Source organism: Thalassophryne amazonica, chromosome 2, assembly GCF_902500255.1.
Source record: "Thalassophryne amazonica chromosome 2, fThaAma1.1, whole genome shotgun sequence".
In the NCBI taxonomy this organism is placed as follows: domain Eukaryota; kingdom Metazoa; phylum Chordata; class Actinopteri; order Batrachoidiformes; family Batrachoididae; genus Thalassophryne; species Thalassophryne amazonica.
The window spans coordinates 140,384,524-140,402,802 of record NC_047104.1 but is presented as its reverse complement, the minus strand read 5'-3'; the positions used below and the strand labels follow the sequence as shown (position 1 = coordinate 140,402,802).

Sequence of the window (18,279 nt, the reverse complement as noted above, 5' to 3'; positions counted from 1 at the left end):
CATGTCCTCCACAAAAGCACTCAAAAACCAGCTTTTGTACTGTGTGAAAACATTCAGCTGGTTGAACGAAGTCAAACGAAAGGCTAACGTTAGAAAAATGAAGCAAACAATAAGCTAATGTTACAAAAACTAAGCAAATAATAAGAAACCATCAAGAACAGCAAAACGAAATACAGACAAACTGAGGTTTTCATTGCCCTTCGTTCACATTTTCTGACAGTTTAAAAATCCCGACTTAGCAACCGCTGCAGGAACAAAGCTGAGCGAAGGTTAAATGATGGCAGCAAAACTCCATATTTCTTGTTTTGTTAGGGCTTCATTGCCCTTCCTTAAGTGGCATGTGACTGGGCCTTTAACTGTAGCTAAAATTTCACATTTTAAGAAAGTCCTCCTCTGTTCTTCTCATCTTCAGCCAAAGTTGCACCATTTACATGTTCTCCGAATCACCACCACACAAACTGACAACTCAGAGTTATTTGCCCTGGGTGTCTTGTGGCTTCCCTCACTGTTGTCGTTCTTGCAGTCACTCTGTTTCTGAGAACTACCTAATCCAAACAGATTAACCGTACAGTGACAATACTGCTTGTACTTCTGTAAATTAAGTTGAAGCCATATTCTGACTTGAAAATGTACATATATCTTAAATGTTCATATATCCTTCTCCTGACTTGTCTAAGGAAAGCAGACTGTACAAGTTTATAATTGTCCAGGTCTCCCTTGCAAAAGAGTTCTCGATGTCAATGGGACTAACCTGGTTTAATTAAATATAATAAAGCTTAAAAGTGATTAGAATTACTTTGTTCAATTACTTATGAGCTCTGAAAATGACGGCAACCGTGTAATTTAATTTAATTGAGGATGGAATTGGGGGTGGGAGTCAATAAGCTTGTCTTCATCCTACTCCTTTCCAAGTTGATTCTGTTTGTATGTTAATTCATTTATGCCTTTTTTGTCTTTATTTTCTTTTTTCTTTTCACCATCTTATGAACAGTGTCAAGTGTGTACATAAAACTGTACTATTTGTTTATATTGTTTATATATTATGTTGACTTGGAATAAACAAACAAACCAAACCAAAATGGAAATGAAGTGTATAACAGCTGCAGTTACTTAATGGTTAATGCATTTATTTATTTTTTCGTTAAACCCTTTTAATTAATGCTGTGAGTCTGTATTACAAGCACATCTTGATTGTTTGACTTCAACTCCATTATGGCAGTGTACAGAGGCAAAATTCTGACAACTTTACTGTCCGCATACTTACAGACCTGACTGCAGAAGGAATTCATTCGAAGCTATTTGCTGTCTTGGATTTTTGCCACTATCTTCCAAAGAGCACTGAACTATCAAGTGATACTAGCTATTGTAACTGCCTGAAACCAGCATCCTGAAAGGGAAATGTGTTGCTGTCTGTTGATATCTCTAGGTGTGTCCTCCTGTTGTGTACTTGGCTCCTTTTCCTCATCTAAAAGGACCAGTTTCATGACAACACTGATTTACTTCCATCTCAAACCTGCTCGGCGAGTACAACACAGTCTTGAGGAGGAGCCAGAACAGCTGAACTGGTTCTTTAAGCAACAGTGGCTTTGTGGAAACAGAACATGTCACGAGCTGGCACTTACCTTGTTTGACTGAAGGATAATGCATGTTCGCAGCCTCATTGCTCTTGGTTTATAACTTGTCCTGCCTTTAATTTACTTTAAATATGTAAGAAGGCAAGGTGTCACTGTGGTTTTGTCCTCCAAAATCATTTGGACTCAGGGTTGCATTATCAAACACACAATAGGGACACGGTGGCGTAATGGTATGACTGTGACACCAATGATCCAGGTTTGCTTCCCATTCGCAGCTAAGCTCCCCACTGGTAATTCAATCAGGGGTGCTGGGGAGACGCGTGCTATTTGCCCTTTTGGAAATAAGTTTAGTACTTTCTTCGGCTGCCCACATTAAATAACATCCTATTTTTCTTCAATGCACACAACAGTGCATGTACAGACTGTGCACTGACTGTAGCCTTTAAATATAATATTCAAAAATAGTGCAATTCTACAACCCCTGGCAAAAATTATGGAATCACCGGCCTCAGAGGATGTTCATTCAGTTGCTTAATTTTGTAGAAAAAAAAGCAGATCACAGACATGACACAAAACTAAAGTCATTTCAAATGGCAACTTTCTGGCTTTAAGAAACACTGTAAGAAATCAGGAAAAAAAAATTGTGGCAGTCAGTAACGGTTACTTTTTTAGATCAAGCAGAGGGAAAAAAATATGGAATCACTCAATTCTGAGGAAAAAATTATGGAATCATGAAAAACAAAAGAACGCTCCAACACATCACTAGTATTTTGTTGCACCACCTCTGGCTTTTATAACAGCTTGCAGTCTCTGAGGCATGGACTTAATGAGTGACAAACAGTACTCTTCATCAATCTGGCTCCAACTTTCTCTGATTGCTGCTGCCAGATCAGCTTTGCAGGTTGGAGCCTTGTCATGGACCATTTTCTTCAACTTCCACCAAAGATTTTCAATTGGATTAAGATCGGGACTATTTGCAGGCCATGACATTGACCCTATGTGTCTTTTTTGCAAGGAACGTTTTCACAGTTTTTGCTCTATGGCAAGATGCATTATCATCTTGAAAAATGATTTCATCATCCCCAAACATCCTTTCAATTGATAAGAAAAGTGTCCAAAATATCAACGTAAACTTGTGCATTTATTGATGATGTAATGACAGCCATCTCCCCAGTGCCTTTACCTGACATGCAGCCCCATATCATCAATGACTGTGGAAATTTACATGTTCTCTTCAGGCAGTCATCTTTATAAATCTCATTGGAACGGCACCAAACAAAAGTTCCAGCATCATCACCTTGCCCAATGCAGATTCGAGATTCATCACTGAATATGACTTTCATCCAGTCATCCACAGTCCATGATTGCTTTTCCTTAGCCCACTGTAACCTTGTTTTTTTCTGTTTAGGTGTTAATGATGGCTTTCGTTTAGCTTTTCTGTATGTAAATCCCATTTCCTTTAGGCGGTTTCTTACAGTTCGGTCACAGACGTTGACTCCAGTTTCCTCCCATTCATTCCTCATTTGTTTTGTTGTGCATTTTCGATTTTTGAGACATATTGCTTTAAGTTTTCTGTCTTGACGCTTTGATGTCTTCCTTGGTCTACCGGTATGTTTGCCTTTAACAACGTTCCCATGTTGTTTGTATTTGGTCCAGAGTTTAGACACAGCTGACTGTGAACAACCAACATCTTTTGCAACATTGCGTGATGATTTACCCTCTTTTAAGAGTTTGATAATCCTCTCCTTTGTTTCAATTGACATCTCTCGTGTTGCAGCCATGATTCATGTCAGTCCACTTGGTGCAACAGCTCTCCAAGGTGTGATCACTCCTTTTTAGATGCAGACTAATGAGCAGATCTGATATGATGCAGGTGTTGGTTTTGGGGATGAAAATTTACAGGGTGATTCCATAATTTTTTCCTCAGAATTGAGTGATTCCATATTTTTTTCCCTCTGCTTGGTCTAAAAAAGTAACCGTTACTGACTGCCACAATTTTTTTTCTTGATTTCTTATAGTGTTTCTTAAAGCCAGAAAGTTGCCATTTGAAATGACTTTAGTTTTGTGTCATGTCTGTGATCTGCTTTTTTTCTACAAAATTAAACAACTGAATGAACATCCTCCGAGGCTGCTGATTCCATAATTTTTGCCAGGGGTTGTAGGTGATTCACTTTACATATGTTTAAACATCAGAGGGGTCAAATCCATCAGAAGGTTTGGAAATGCTTGTTTTGAACAGCTGGTGTACTGAGCCCCCATTTTGTATCACTCACGATGTCTTTTTAAAAAAAAAATAAAAATACAAACTCGGGAACAATGTGCCTCGTGCAAGAACCACTTATAAACAGATTCTTTCATAAATGGCATGTTGAGTATATATATTTCAATTTAAACGATAATGTTAAACAGAACCATCCCTGGTTCTCAAGACCAGGCACATAAGTGACTCTATTCTTCTCTTCTTTTTTAGATATACCTGCATAATAGAAGATATACCTTACTGAATTTTCATGTACAAGTGATTTAAGAAAACTCCTCACATTTGTCAATTTTCTTTTATTTTGAGGTTTTTTCCATAGTTATGAATAAAATTTAAAAGTGGTCGGGACTTGTAGTAGGAGTGCAGTTAGTCTGTTGTCATCCAAACTTATGTTTTAACAAATTTATTACACATTTCAATACTTTGAAGCAGTTGTAGTCTGGAAATCTCACGTGAATTACACAATTAATTTGATGCTGACGTGTTAAACACCACCGTTTAAACTGAAATATATCCTCAATTCATTGACACAGCCCAACATCATTAATTAATTTAAGATACTCCTTCATTAGTCCCACAATGGGGAAATGCAACAGTAGCAAAACTCACTTCATGGGTAAGTCTCCCAAGGGAAATGGGAAGGGGGAGTGACACATACAGGATATAGGCTGATCTGCCCTGTGTGAGTGACACAGGATGGTATACTTTTAAGGACCACAATGGAAATAAGTCTTTTGACTTTTGTTATCCTTGAAATTCCATGAAAAAAGTATTAGGCATATGTTTTGACACATGTTTTGTTGTTTGTTTTATATGGAATTTCTAAAATCAATCAATACAAATAATGAATGTTCATGAGTTCAATTCTGACAATGTACTCCAAATGTAGTCCAATGTACTTCCAAAAAAAAAAAAAAACACTGTACTTCCTCATTCCAGCAAAAAAAAAAAAAAAAAAAATCACCACATCAGAAATTTGTCCATCTTATCCTAACAGCTCTTCATGCTTCCAGATGACTTATGGCATCATGGATTTGTTTGTTTGCTCCCCTCTAGCTGCCACCTTATCATGGTAGGGGAGTTTGCGTACCCGGATGATCCTAGGAGCTATGATGTCGGGGGCTTTGTGCTCCCTGTAGGGTCTCCCAAGGCAAACAGGTCCTAGGTGACGGGTCAGACTAAGGGCAGCTCAGAACCTCCATGACCAGTGAAAGATCAAGGACCGAGACATCGCCTGGTATGGCGGAGCCGGGGTCCCACCCTGGAGCCAGGCCTGGGGTTCGGGCTCGCGCGCGAGCGCCTGCTGGTTGGGCCTTAGGCTCAGCCCGAAGGAGCAACGTGGGCCCGCCCTCCTGTGGGCTCACCACCTGCAGAGGGGGCCATGGGGGTCGGGTGTAGAGAGGATTGGGTGGCGGTCGAGGGCGGGTGGCCCGGCGACCCGGTCCATGCTCACAGCCCCTGGCTGTTGGGACGTGGAATGTCACCTCGCTGGGGGGCAAGGAGCCTGAGCTTGTGCAGGAGGTTGAGAGATACCGACTAGAGATAGTCGGGCTCACCTCCACGAACAGCATGGGCTCTGGTACCCAACTCCTGGAGAGGGGCTGGACACTTCATTTTTCTGGCGTTGCCCACGGGGAGAGGCGGATAGCTGGGGTTGCATTGCTTATTGCTCACCAGCTCAGTCATCATGTGTTGGAGTTCACTCCGGTGAACGAGAGGGTCGCGTCCCTACGCCTTAGGGTCGGGGACAGGTCTCTCACCGTTGTCTCGGCCTACAGGCCGAGCGGCAGTGCAGAGTACCCAACCTTCCTGGAGTCCCTGGGAGGGGTACTAGATAGCGCTCCGACTGGGGACTCCATTGTTCTCCTGGGGGATTTCAATGCCCACGTGGGCGGCCACAGTGAGACCTGGAGGGGGGTGATTGGGAAGCACGGCCTCCCCGATCTGAACCCGAGTGGTGTTCAGTTGTTGGACTTCTGTGCTAGTCACAGTTTGTCCATCACGAACACCATGTTCAAGCACAAGGGTGTCCATAAGTGCACGTGCCACCAGGACACCCTGAGCCGGAGGTCGATGATCGACTTTGTAGTAGTATCATCTGACCTTCGGCCATGTGTCTCGGACACTCGGGTAAAGAGAGGGGCAGAGCTGTCGATCACTACCTGGTGGTGAGTTGGATCCGCTGGGAGGGGAGGAAGCCGGTCAGACCTGGCAGGCCCAAACGTATCGTGAGGGTCTGCTGGGAACGACTGGCGGAACCCTCTGTCAGGGAGGTCTTCAACTCCCACCTCGGGGAGAGCTTCTCCCAGATCCCGGGGGAGGTTGGAGACATGGAGTCCGAGTGGACCGTGTTCTCCACCTCCATTGTTGATGCGGCCGCTCGTACCTGTGGTTGCAAGGTCTCTGGTGCCTGTCGCGGTGGCAATCCCCGAACCCGGTGGTGGACACCGGAAGTAAGGGATGCCGTCAAGCTGAAGAAGGAGTCCTACTTATCTTTGTTGGTAGGTGGGACCCCAGAGGTAGCTGACAGGTACAGGCAGGCCAAGCGTGCCGCAGCCCGTGCGGTCGCAGAGGCAAAAACTCGGGTCTGGGAGGAGTTCGGGGAGGCTATGGAGGAGGACTATCGGTCAGCCTCGAAGAGATTCTGGCAAACCGTCCGACGCCTCAGGAGGTGGAAGCAGCTCTCCACCGGCACTGTTTACGGTGCGGGTGGGGAGCTGTTGACCCTGACTGGGGGTGTTGATGGGCGGTGGAAGGAGTACTTCGAGGATCTCCTCAATCCCATCGTCACGTCTTCCGAAGAGGAAGCAGAGACTGGGGACTCAGAGGCGGACTCATCCATTACCCAGGCAGAAGTCACCGAGGTGGTTGGAAAGCTCCTCGGTGGCAAGGCTCCTGGGGTGGATGAAGTCCGTCCTGAGTACCTTAAGTCTCTGGATGTTGTGGGACTGTCTTGGCTGACACGCCTCTGCAACATCGCATGCCGATCGGGGACAGTGCCTCTGGACTGGCAGACCGGGGTGGTGGTCCCTCTGTTTAAGAAGGGGGACCGGAGGGTGTGTTCCAACTATAGGGGGATCACACTCCTCAGCCTCCCCGGTAAGGTCTATTCCAGAGTACTGGAGCGGAGAATTCGACCGATGGTCGAACCTCGGATTCAGGAGGAGCAGTGTGGTTTTCGTCTTGGTCGCAGCACACTGGACCAGCTCTACACGCTCCATCGGGTGCTCGAGGGTTCATGGGAGTTCACCCAACCAGTCCACATGTGTTTTGTGGATCTGGAGAAGGTGTTCGACCGTGTCCCTCGGGGCACCCTGTGGGGAGTGCTCCGGGAGTATGGGGTCCGGGGTCCTTTGCTAAGGGCTATCCGGTCCCTGTACGACTGCAGCAGGAGCTTGGTTCGCATTGGCGGTAGCAAGTCAAACCTGTTTCCAGTGCACGTTGGCCTCCGCCATGGCTGCCCTTTGTCACCAGTTCTGTTCATTATTTTTATGGACAGAATTTCTAGGCGCAGCCAGGGTGTAGAGGGGGTCTGGTTTGGGAACCACAGAATCTCATCTCTGCTGTTTGCGGACGATGTGGTTCTGTTGGCTTCGTCAAATCAGGACCTTCAGCGTGCACTGGGGCGGTTTGCAGCCGAGTGTGAGGCGTCCGGGATGAAAATCAGCACCTCCAAATCCGAGGCCATGGTTCTCGACCGGAAAAAGGTGCTTTGCCCTCTTCAGGTTGGTGGAGTGTCTTGCCTCAAGTGGAGGAGTTTAAGTATCTCTGGGTCTTGTTCACGAGTGAGGGACAGATGGAGCGTGCGATCGACAGACGGATCGGTGCAGCGTCTGCAGTGATGCGGTTGCTGTATCGGACCGTCGTGGTGAAGAGAGAGCTGAGTAGGGGGGCAAAGCTCTCAATTTACCGATCGATCTACGTTCCGATCCTCACCTATGGTCATGAGATTTGGCTCATAACCGAAAGAACGAGATCGCGGGTACAAGCAGCCGAGATGAGTTTCCTCCGCAGGGTGGCTGGGCGCTCTCTTAGAGATAGGGTGAGGAGCTCGGTCACTCGGGAGGAGCTCAGAGTCGAGACGCTGCTCCTCCACATTGAAAGGAGTCAGTTGAGGTGGCTCGGGCATCTTTTCCGGATGCCCCCTGAACGCTTCGCTGGAGAGGTGTTCCGGGCACGTCCCATTGGGAGGAGGCCCCAGGGAAGACCCAGGACATGCTGGAAGGATTACATCTCTCGGCTGGCTTGGGAACGCCTTGGGGTTCCCCCGGAGGAGCTGGGGGAGGTGTGTGTGTGTGGATCGGGAGGTCTGGGCGGCTTTGCTTGAGCTGCTGCCCCCGCGACCCGACTCCGGATAAAGCGGAAGAAAATGGATGGATGGATGGATTTGTTTGTGTGTGTGTGTGTTTGAACAATTAGCGCATTCACATTGTCGTCCATCAGCAAAATAAACTCTGCCATGTATAGCTAAACACCGCCCCAAACGCCGTGCCTTGGCGGGGTTCGCAGCGTGTAATGGCACAAAACGTATGGAACCAAATCTGCACGGTAAATTGAACCAAATTTGCACGCTACATGCAACGCAACACAAATGGGATGAATAATCCATGTCACATGACATACAAAGCACCAATCAAATGACAGAGATCCAGTCAGCCATTAGTTACTGGCCAGACTGCAACAACAAACATGCAACATGTTTCGTATTCAAGAGGCAGACAACCTACGTGACTTGAGCAACAGCTGTTCATAACTTTCGATAATTTATACAGCATTCACCAACAGTCCTGCAAGTGGCTAACGTGTTTGTGTGATATTGGGTCAGCAAGCTAAAACTCCTCCGTCGACAGAAGTTGGGCATCAAAGGTCACCACACACACACATACACACACACACACAAAAAAAAAAAAAAAAAAAAAAAAAACAGGGCTCCTGCAACACAGTAGCACCAAATCACAACAATCACCCCACCGCGCTTCGCAAGGGTAAGGTATAACCTTGACAACCACCCCACATGGACAACAGTTGTACAGAAAAACTCCCTCTGGTGAGTTTTAAGGAAGAATCCTCAAGCAGACCAGAGTCAGGGAGTGACCAACTGCTTAGACCATTCTAACAATAACACAGATCAAATATGCAAACAAGGACAGAAAATAACACATGCATAATCACCCACACTGATGTGCAAGCTAAAAACTGTAGACATTATACTCATGTTTATTTTGAATCTGTCCATATCAAGGATAAATGTGCAAAGTTTATCAATGTTACACACACACACACACACACACACACACACACACGAGGTCTATTAGAAAAGTATCCGACCTTATTTTTTTCAAAAACCATATGGATTTGAATCACGTGTGATTGCGTCAGTCAAGCTTGAACCCTCGTGCGCATGCATGAGTTTTTCCACGCTTGTCGGTTGCGTCATTCACCTGTGAGCAGGCTTTCAGTGAGGAGTGGTCCCCCTCGTCGGATTTTCATTGCCAGGAAATGGCGAAATGATTTGGGCTTTTTTTCCATCAGTATTTTTTCAGAAACTGTTAGAGACTGGCAGCTGGAAACCATTAGAAAAATTTATCTGGCTTTTGGTGAAAATGTTACGGGCTTGGCAGAGAATAAGGACTGTTACTGTTGCTTTAAGGACGACCCCCAGCGGCTGTGCCGCACTCCGAAGCCGCCATCGACAGGCTGAACGACCATTTCATTTCTAAACGGATGGCTGTCTGGATCCGTGACCATCGTGTGCCATTTCTCTGGTTATCACAAGAGCTGGACATCAACCATTTTCCGGCAGATTTCACTTTTAACAAGAGATTTTGTCATGGAAAGCTGAGCGGAGGCTTCGCGCATCACGATGGATTCGCTACTGGAGCGAGACAAAACCACCTCCGTTTTGGTCTCACAGGACGGCTTTGAGATGGCGTTCAGACAGCTGTCGGTGGTTTTTCCATCAAGTGATTATCTGAGAAATTGTGGATGTGCCTGGACATGCCAGAACATGTCCCGTGAGGCTTCATCACAGCGTTGCGTTGCGCCATGCGGCACCACCGCGACGCGCGGAATTCCCTGCACATCTGTCTCAATGTGCAGAAAAAGTGCTGATGTCCACTTCTTTTCACAATTCCTGTGCTAGTCAGACGACGTCCCGGATAAAACACAGCTTCCAGTTTGGAAATGAACGGCACATTCCACTGTTACAGGAGTTTTTGTCATGGAAAGAGGAGCGGAGGCTTCGCGCTTCGCGGCGGTGCCGCATGGCGCAAAGCAACGCCGTGATGAAGCCTCACGGGACCCTCACGGCACCCAGCCACTCATGGCGTGGCGCCACAGCAAAACACCTCCGTGTTGATAACCATTCGTAAGATTCAGGCGGTTTTGATGGCTTTCAGTCGAATGAGTTTCCGAGAAATTGTTTAACAGCTGGGCATGTTCAAACTTGTCCTGTAATGCTTCCAACGGAGGTGTTTTGCTGTGGCGATGAGCGGCTGGGTGGCGACGCGCGAATCTGTCCGTACGTCTTTCATTACAAAATCTCCTTTAACAGTGGAATGTCCGGATAAACTGCTGATCCCGACCTCTTCTGAAACTTCTCTGTTCTCTCACGACGTCCTGGGTCAACAGTAGGGATGGGTATCGAGAACCGGATCCTTTCTGGTATCGTTAAGAAATGATTCGATCCACCGACATCAATAAGCTTTGTGCTTAACGATTGTTATCGGTCCTTCAGAGTGGCTGTTGTTTTGGCGGGTGTTTGTCAGGAAAATGGTCATTTCTCTACATTGATTATAGACCCTGCAGCGGGTCCTTAACTTTTCTGCAGCGCGGCTTTGCTTTGAACCTTGAACCAATCGAAGTGTGGTTCGCAGATTGAAGCAATGCTTCGGTCGATTGCTTCGTTTATTTCTTTCTTTCGCTTAATTTTCCCCCGCTAAAACCCTAAAGAGCATACGTCTGTGAGTATTATTTACCTTTTCTATGTTAAACCGACCTGTTAAGGTCTTCTGAAACAGTTGATAGATGTATTTTATAACTTTAAAACGGGAGCGATGCTAACGCGTTAGCATGTCTATGGCATTTTCAATGTTAAAAGTTAGCATTTAGCAATTGCAGCCGTCATCACGTTCGGGTGCATTTGTTTTCAAATTGTAAATGGACTGCATTTATATAGCGCTTTTCCATCTGAATCAGACACTCAAAGCGCTTTACAATTATGCCTCACATTCACCCCGATGTCAGGGTGCTGCCATACAAGGCGCTCACTACACACCGGGAGCAATAGGGGATTAAAGGCCTTGCCCAAGGGCCCTTAGTGATTTTCCAGTCAGGTGGGGATTTCAACCCATGATCTTCTGGACTCAAGCCCAACACCTTAGCCACTAGACCATCACCTCCCCGAAATTGTAATATTCCTTAAATTTATTTTTGCTTATATATTAATAATCTAATGATTATTATGTACAATTTTAGAGAAAGAGACAAAAAGAACCTGAATAAAAACACAACAGAAAATATAAAACTAACTAACAATGAACATACATAAATAAATACATACAGAAATAAATGTTTCCTGTGAACACCTAGTGACTCTTACACCTCCATTTCATCCCTGTCTTATTTAAGTTTAATAACAGTTTGTTTCGGTCAAACCATATTTTCAGTTTGTTAATTTCTTTAGTGATTTCCTCCAGAACTATCTGCCAAACTAGAAAACTGCTGCATCCTAATAAGAGCAGAATACTACTGGAATGAGTCTGAATAAGGAAAGTTGTATTTTTTTTTCTCACCTAAATGGATTAAGCACTCACTCCAGTTTATTGTCTGGAATAGTCCCAGATTGCATTTCAGAGCTTCTAGAATTCAAAAATTTTCGTGCAGGTGGTGTTGGGGGGTAATTTTGGGTTTCAGCTTTTTTGTTTTTCACCACTTTCATCCCTGAATATGAGTTGTGATTCACTTTTGTGCGGATTAAAGTTACTAACTGGGACTCCTGTCTTGTTGCGAGAAAGAAACGAGAATCATCCTCCGTTCTGTTCACACAGCTCCAAACGTTGCGCGGCTCTCTGACAAGTCAAGATAGAACGATAGAATTCAGTCTGAATTAATAACTTCAAAGCGAAACACAGTTTTGTTTATTTTTATTTATGTCCAGGGATCAAGGATACAGTGACTAATTTCATATTTAATTACTTTAAGACTCAAGGAAATACATAGAAAACCTGTATAGCCTACTTTTAGTACAAAATTCACGAGGTATCGATAAGGGAATCGATAAGGAATCGGATCAATAAGCAGAATCGATAATGGCATCAATATCGATAAAACCTTATCAATACCCATCCCTAACGCTTACGCTGAAAAACTAAGAAATCCCAATCAACACTCCCTATCACTGCCTGCCTGCACTGCACCCGATGCTTGAGGGCTAGGATCGGACGGACAACCACATTAGGAAACACTAGCTGACAGTTGGATGTTCAAGATGGTCCTCTTTACGTGTGAAGACCAAACAACATTATATAATGTATTAATTATTCTGAATTGGGTCCTTTGGCATCATCAATACTTACTACTTTTGGTACACAAAGTATATTTTGATGCTAGTACTTTTGCACATAATTGACATTTTCAATACAAACATTTTACTTGTATGTATGGTCTTACTCTACAATAATTACATGGACTGGGAGTTTGGGAAGATTGCAATGTCCAGTGACTTGGGTGAGGCAAGGTTCACCAACCATAGAAGTGTGGATGGACACTGCTGTGATCTTTGTGGAATAAAAGAATGCCATGACTGTAGCACTTTAGAAGTGGAGTGAGGCCCCAGTGTCTGGGTTTGCAATTGACCTTATCCATAATTGCATCAAACAACACAGAATGCAACATCCAGTTTTTGTTTTGTCTTTAAACAGTCAGCAGAATGTGCAGTTGCTTTTATGCAGTGAATGTTTCTGCTCTGTAACACGTGGCAACTATCTTCTATTTCTATATGTGTGTATGAGAAAGCCACACAACTTTATCTGATTTTGGACACTTTGTGAATACAAAGGCTGCAAAGATGAATTGGAGAGCTGCACAGTATGGTACGTGGCTACTGTGTGGTTACTTGCACAACCAAAAGTCAGTCATATCAACCTTAAAACTCCTCCTCTGATGTGTCAGACTCTTCCTCTCTGGGGAGAGCAACAGCAGCGGTGGTAGACAGTTTTTTTTCCACATGCTCACGCTATAACTATACATATGTATAATAAAACAAATGGTGACTGGTTTATAACACAATTATGACAGAGTTTGAGGGGAGAGAGAGCGAGGAACTACGAAGCCCTGGAAGTGTCATCACAAAATGTTTTGCATGTGGAGAGAATGTGCGCACGTTTTATTATATTGTGCGCTCATTTTATGATATTGTGTGCACGTTTTATTATACTGTGCGCATGTTTTATGATATTGTGCGCAGGTTTTAAGCATTGTTTGAGTAAAAGGGCACGATCTACTTAAACGTGGCCACAATTTGTAAAACGTGCACTCAATATTGTCTTGACACATAAATGTTGGCTATTAGCCAACAAACCAAGAGACAGTGTAATACATTTCCCCATCAGAAATGGATCTGGTCAGGGTATATCATGGTTTGGGTGCACAAGTACATATAGAGAACTCCAGCTACCCAGCATGGCATCATCTGGAGTTTAAGCACATTAAAAAGGATGCTGAGGGCGAAGCGTCTCCCCGTTGTGAGGATGACAATTTAGGTCATATTATGGAGTTCATTTTGAACAAAAGGAAAATGTGGCATGTTTTATTAATTCGAGGGCTCAATTAAAGGAAACTGTGCGCATGAATTATCACGGCCAGGAAAATGTGCGCACGTTTTATTAATTTGAGAGCACGTTTTATTCATTTGTGGGCTCAATTAAAGGAAGATGAGCCAGTTTTTTTTGTTGTTGTTTGTTTTGCACATGCGCACGCGAAATAAACAACAAAACAAATGGTGACCGGTTTATAACACAATGACAGAGTTTGAGGGCAGAGAGAGACAGGAACCACAGCGGCAGCCGTTTTTTTTTTTTTTTTCTTTTTGTTTACATGTGCGCGCGAACACAACAAACACAGCACAGCAACTCGCGCCATGTGTGAGAGTCATAAAACGCAGGGAAGACGAAGACAACACACTGGAAATAGTTTTTTTCCCTTATTTATTCCTTTATTGGTTCATTCTACTGGTGCTTACAGTTGCTAAAACTTGGATAAAATTACTTGCACCAGTGCTAGTGCAGTATAAAATTACATGCACCGCTCGAGTAATATGTGCACAAACTAGCACATGCACGTACTATTTCGACCCCTGCTTATTCAGTGTATTTTTAACACTTGCCTTCTGAACACTGGGCGGGTTACAAGACAGCTGGAAGGAAGCATGGCTGACTGCAAAGCTCAGCAAAATAAGACAATAATAATAGTGGTTTGTAGGTAACTACATGCAATTTGGGAACTTGCCCTGGATCAAGATGCAAGATTGAGAAAATTCATTCAAATTTGTTTACATAGTGCCAAATCATAACAAGTCATTGCAAGAACTTAGGTCTAAGACTTTATCCAGGATTTCAACAGACTTTCTAGAATCAGCCATCAAAAGTGTATCTGTATGTGGCTAAAAGTGTCACACTTTTTCCACTTATCTAAACAGTGACCTATGATGTCAAGAGAAGCCTAGGAAGACCCTACAGGGCCATTAAGTTGCTGAACAGAGGTGTTTGACGATGCAAATATCTTTCCAGCAGAACCAATGAACAAGACTTCAGCATCTTGGTGTTTGTGCTCTTTCACAGGAAATTTTGCTGAGTAAAATTTACTCTGCTAGGATAACATTTGGTCCCAGTCTAAATAGAGTAACATATGCTCTACCACAGGGCTAAATCAACTCAACATAGTGTAAAATCAACTCTTATTGGAGTAAAACCACTTGCAATGACTAGACGGTGTCACAGACCGAACGATCCCCCCTAAAACTCGGTCAGCTCTGTCTTCACTGCGCATGCGTCATCAGTCGCGGTCCACGAATTATCACATTGTTTCTGTTTAAAACTGCACTCCAGTCATCATCTATCTCAGCGACAGATATCTGAAGCTTTTATAAAACAATCATTTCCACATAAATTCAGCATTATTTTATTAGAAAAAGTGGGGGAAGCAATCAGAGCGCCACAGCTACACAGACTTGCTGTGCGTTCACTGACTGTCCGTCATTTCAAAGCGTCACAGATTAATGCCTTGTTCCTGCTTAAAACTGCCTCGTTTCTGCTTAAAACTGCCTTTAGAATGATTTAAGAGGTTTTACCTTGTCATCTGATGGTTAATAATCCTACTATGAGCTTCCCTGTTCCCTTCGATCTCTGGATTCTGTGGATGCTTTTAGACAGCAATTAAAGACACATTTTTTCAAACTGGCGTTTTAGTTTCAATTACTTGACTTATATTTGTATGTGTTGGTTTTTTTATTGTCTATTTATATCATGTGAAGCACTTTGTGACCTTGGTCTGAGAAAAGTGCTATATAAATAAAGTTTACTTACTTACTAATCCATTTGATCGCTTTGGGTGAAGACAGTCCATCTGCAGTGGGTTTGAGCGCCAAAATGACGCAGGCGCAGTGGAGGCAGGGTAAGGGGGGGGGGGGGGGGGGTTGGCGACGCCGGTAGAATTGATTTCACTCTACAATAGAGTGTTTTTTACTCTATTTAGACTGGGATCAAATGTTATCCCAGCAGATTAAATTTTACTCAGCAAAATTTACTGTGTACAGTATGGCTGCGAGACTTAAAACTCTAGCCAGTGGCCGAAGAAAACTGGTTATCTTTTGTACTAGACCTCCCTGGATAATCCCAAAGTATCAGTGGAATGTGTGTGTCAATTGAGCAATTACTGAAAGAAACTCAGATGAGGCTTACTAGTTATTATGAGCTTGCTTACTTATTATGAGGGAACGCTGGCTATGGCAGTCTGTCCTAGTGGCACATTTTCCTGAGCATGATCCAGAATGCAGGTGTGTCAGTGCTACACCCTTGTTAACACTTGGTTGCAGCAGATAAATAGCTACTTTCCGGAGGTTGGAATGGACCAGTGATCTGCCTATGTGGATACCAGTTAGGACCCACTGAAGTTCTGCAGCATGTTTAATTCAACTACAGCTTTTCTTTTCCCCACTGTATTTCAGATATGAATTTTAACATGCTTAAGACACAATCTAAACTATATTAGTTTGCAGAAAAAGATGTTCCATAGTGTTCTGATGAATACTGGTGCATCAACATGGTGTCATAAATATTACTGTAGATACAAATATTTAAATGCCACGACGTCAGCTGGAGACGCTTCTTCAAACCACCACATTCCACATTTCGCAGAAGGACCGAGTAATTTGGCTTGTGTCTTAACTGGCAACAACAGACACTTGGATTGCGAAGCTGAACAGTAGTGGAGACGTGGTCTTATTTTCCCCGCACAAAGCGGGCTGTTCCAGGTGTCAGAAGAAGCGCTCTCAAGGCTTTTCTACTGTACTCACCCCATTGCCGCCGACTTGAGGAAAAATTCCCTTTTTAAAATATATGCAAGATAAAACAGTTGAGGTTAAAAAAAAAATGGATGTTAAAGTCTCGAGTCCAGTGACGATCAACGGTCCAAAGAGTTGATTTGTCGATTAGTAGCTCCGAACAAGTCCTCCTCCTGAGGGACAAGTGGAAATATGAGCGCGCTTCTTTCGTAAACTCGATTCGCCGGGTTGTTCAGATGGACGGCTCTCACACCGCACCGACAGGAAGTTTTTTTTTTTTTAAACCTCTCTGTAAACGCTACGGTATAAACTACACGGTAGATAGGTAGGATTTTTTTTTTTTTTTTATCGTTTCTCCTGCTGGCTTCGCGGAGTTTCTCCTCCTCCTCCTCCGTGTGACGAGCAGCAGCAGCGACACGGAGCGGCTCGCACCTGCTTCGCCACAAACACCTTTAAAATTTTAAAGTTCAGCCTGGGTGCAAATAACTAAAAGTCTAAATATAAGAGCATGTCCTCCTCCGACAGCGTCTATTAGCGTGTTAAAAACCAGACGCGCACTTACATGTATTCCAGTGGGTCCAGCGGTTACACAATACGCATAACTTGTATCTTTCTCAAAAATACATCTGTTGAACGTAGCTTTAAGCTTTAACAAATTTAAACTGAAGTATTCTTCTCGGCGTTTTTTGGGGAAGCCCGACTTTTGGAGAGACGCTTTTCAATCACTGCGCTTACGCCAGGTGCGCGCGCCCGGAACCATGCGAAGATAACTACCCGTTCCAGGGGGGAACATTTAATCGATGCGCTGCTATACGGGATTACCGTGAGGGAGTGACGTTTGGTTTTGTTCTGTACGTGAGGGAAACTTAATGTTAGTTTGAACGAGCAGTGTACGCAGTCCAAAGGTGGGTTTATCTTATGTTTTGTGTTCTAAATCTTACATTTATTTGGATTTGTTACTGTTTTTGTTATCTTTGGCTAACTCTTCCTAGTAGTGTTAGTAAGGCTGGAACAGTATAATTCCCGGGCGGAATATGGGATCTCCAGACGAAACTATTCGGAGTATGGGGGTTTCAGGAGAATTAGGGGTTAAGGTTAGGGATACGTAACTCGATTTTTCGTGACTGCTAAACCCCCATAATGCGAATGGTTTCTCCTGGAGCTCCCATACTCTACCCGGGGTTTAGTCTCACCCGAACAGGCACCCCGCTGCTCACACTCACTACTTTGTGTGTGTGTGTGTGTGTGTGTGTGTGTGTGTGTGTGTGTGTGTGTGTGTGTGTGTGTGTGTGTGTGTGTGTGTGTGTGTGTGTGTGTGTGTGTGTGTGTGTGTCAGTCAGCCAGCCAGCCAGTCAGTCACTACAGAATGACTGAGACCTCGGAGTCTGAGCACTCCGTGAACTACGAGGAGATGTTTGCACACAGATTCACCTCTGAAGACCGTGAATACCAGGACTATTTGAATCGGCCTACTGACCCCCCGCCCATCGTGGAGGACTGGAGGGGTCGGGGAGGGAGAAACTCACGAGGCAGGGACAACAGGTAATGTGGGACTGACACCTCCACTTCTGATGGACTTTAGAGGCATTGGGGTAGTGGTTAGCCAAAGTTCCAGGATCATGAAGGTAGTTTCATTACATCATCAGCATCCTAGCTTTAGTTGCACTCATTGAATGAAAGCACGTATTTCCTGTTTTTTTTGTTTTGTTTTGTTTTGTTTTTTAAGCTGTGGGGATCATTACAGTAACCGGAATTATGCGTTGGTTACATCTTAACCTTAATAACCCAATAACCAAATCTTATGGAGATACATGAACTCAAAGAATAACTGAAACAAGAAATGATGGTTGACATGAAGGGAGTTAAAAACAGTCTTCTGTCGGAGA

At 44.1% G+C, this 18,279-nt stretch overlaps 1 protein-coding gene across 2 annotated transcripts in view; it reads right to left on the bottom strand.

Annotated features, from left to right (window-relative positions):
* homer2 (homer scaffold protein 2) overlaps positions 1-17,091 on the bottom strand; it is a 153,879-nt gene extending 136,788 nt beyond the window's left edge. Inside the window, exon 1 of one of the 2 annotated variants that reach the window (XM_034194850.1) lies at positions 16,956-17,091. In XM_034194850.1, coding sequence (XP_034050741.1) covers positions 16,956-16,957 — 2 coding nt within the window. In that variant the 5' untranslated portion in view covers positions 16,958-17,091. Of the gene's footprint in view, positions 1-16,405; positions 16,817-16,955 lie in introns of those variants that run through there. The other variant, XM_034194859.1, reaches the window with a different exon arrangement.
* Between the last annotated feature and the right edge of the window lie 1,188 nt (positions 17,092-18,279).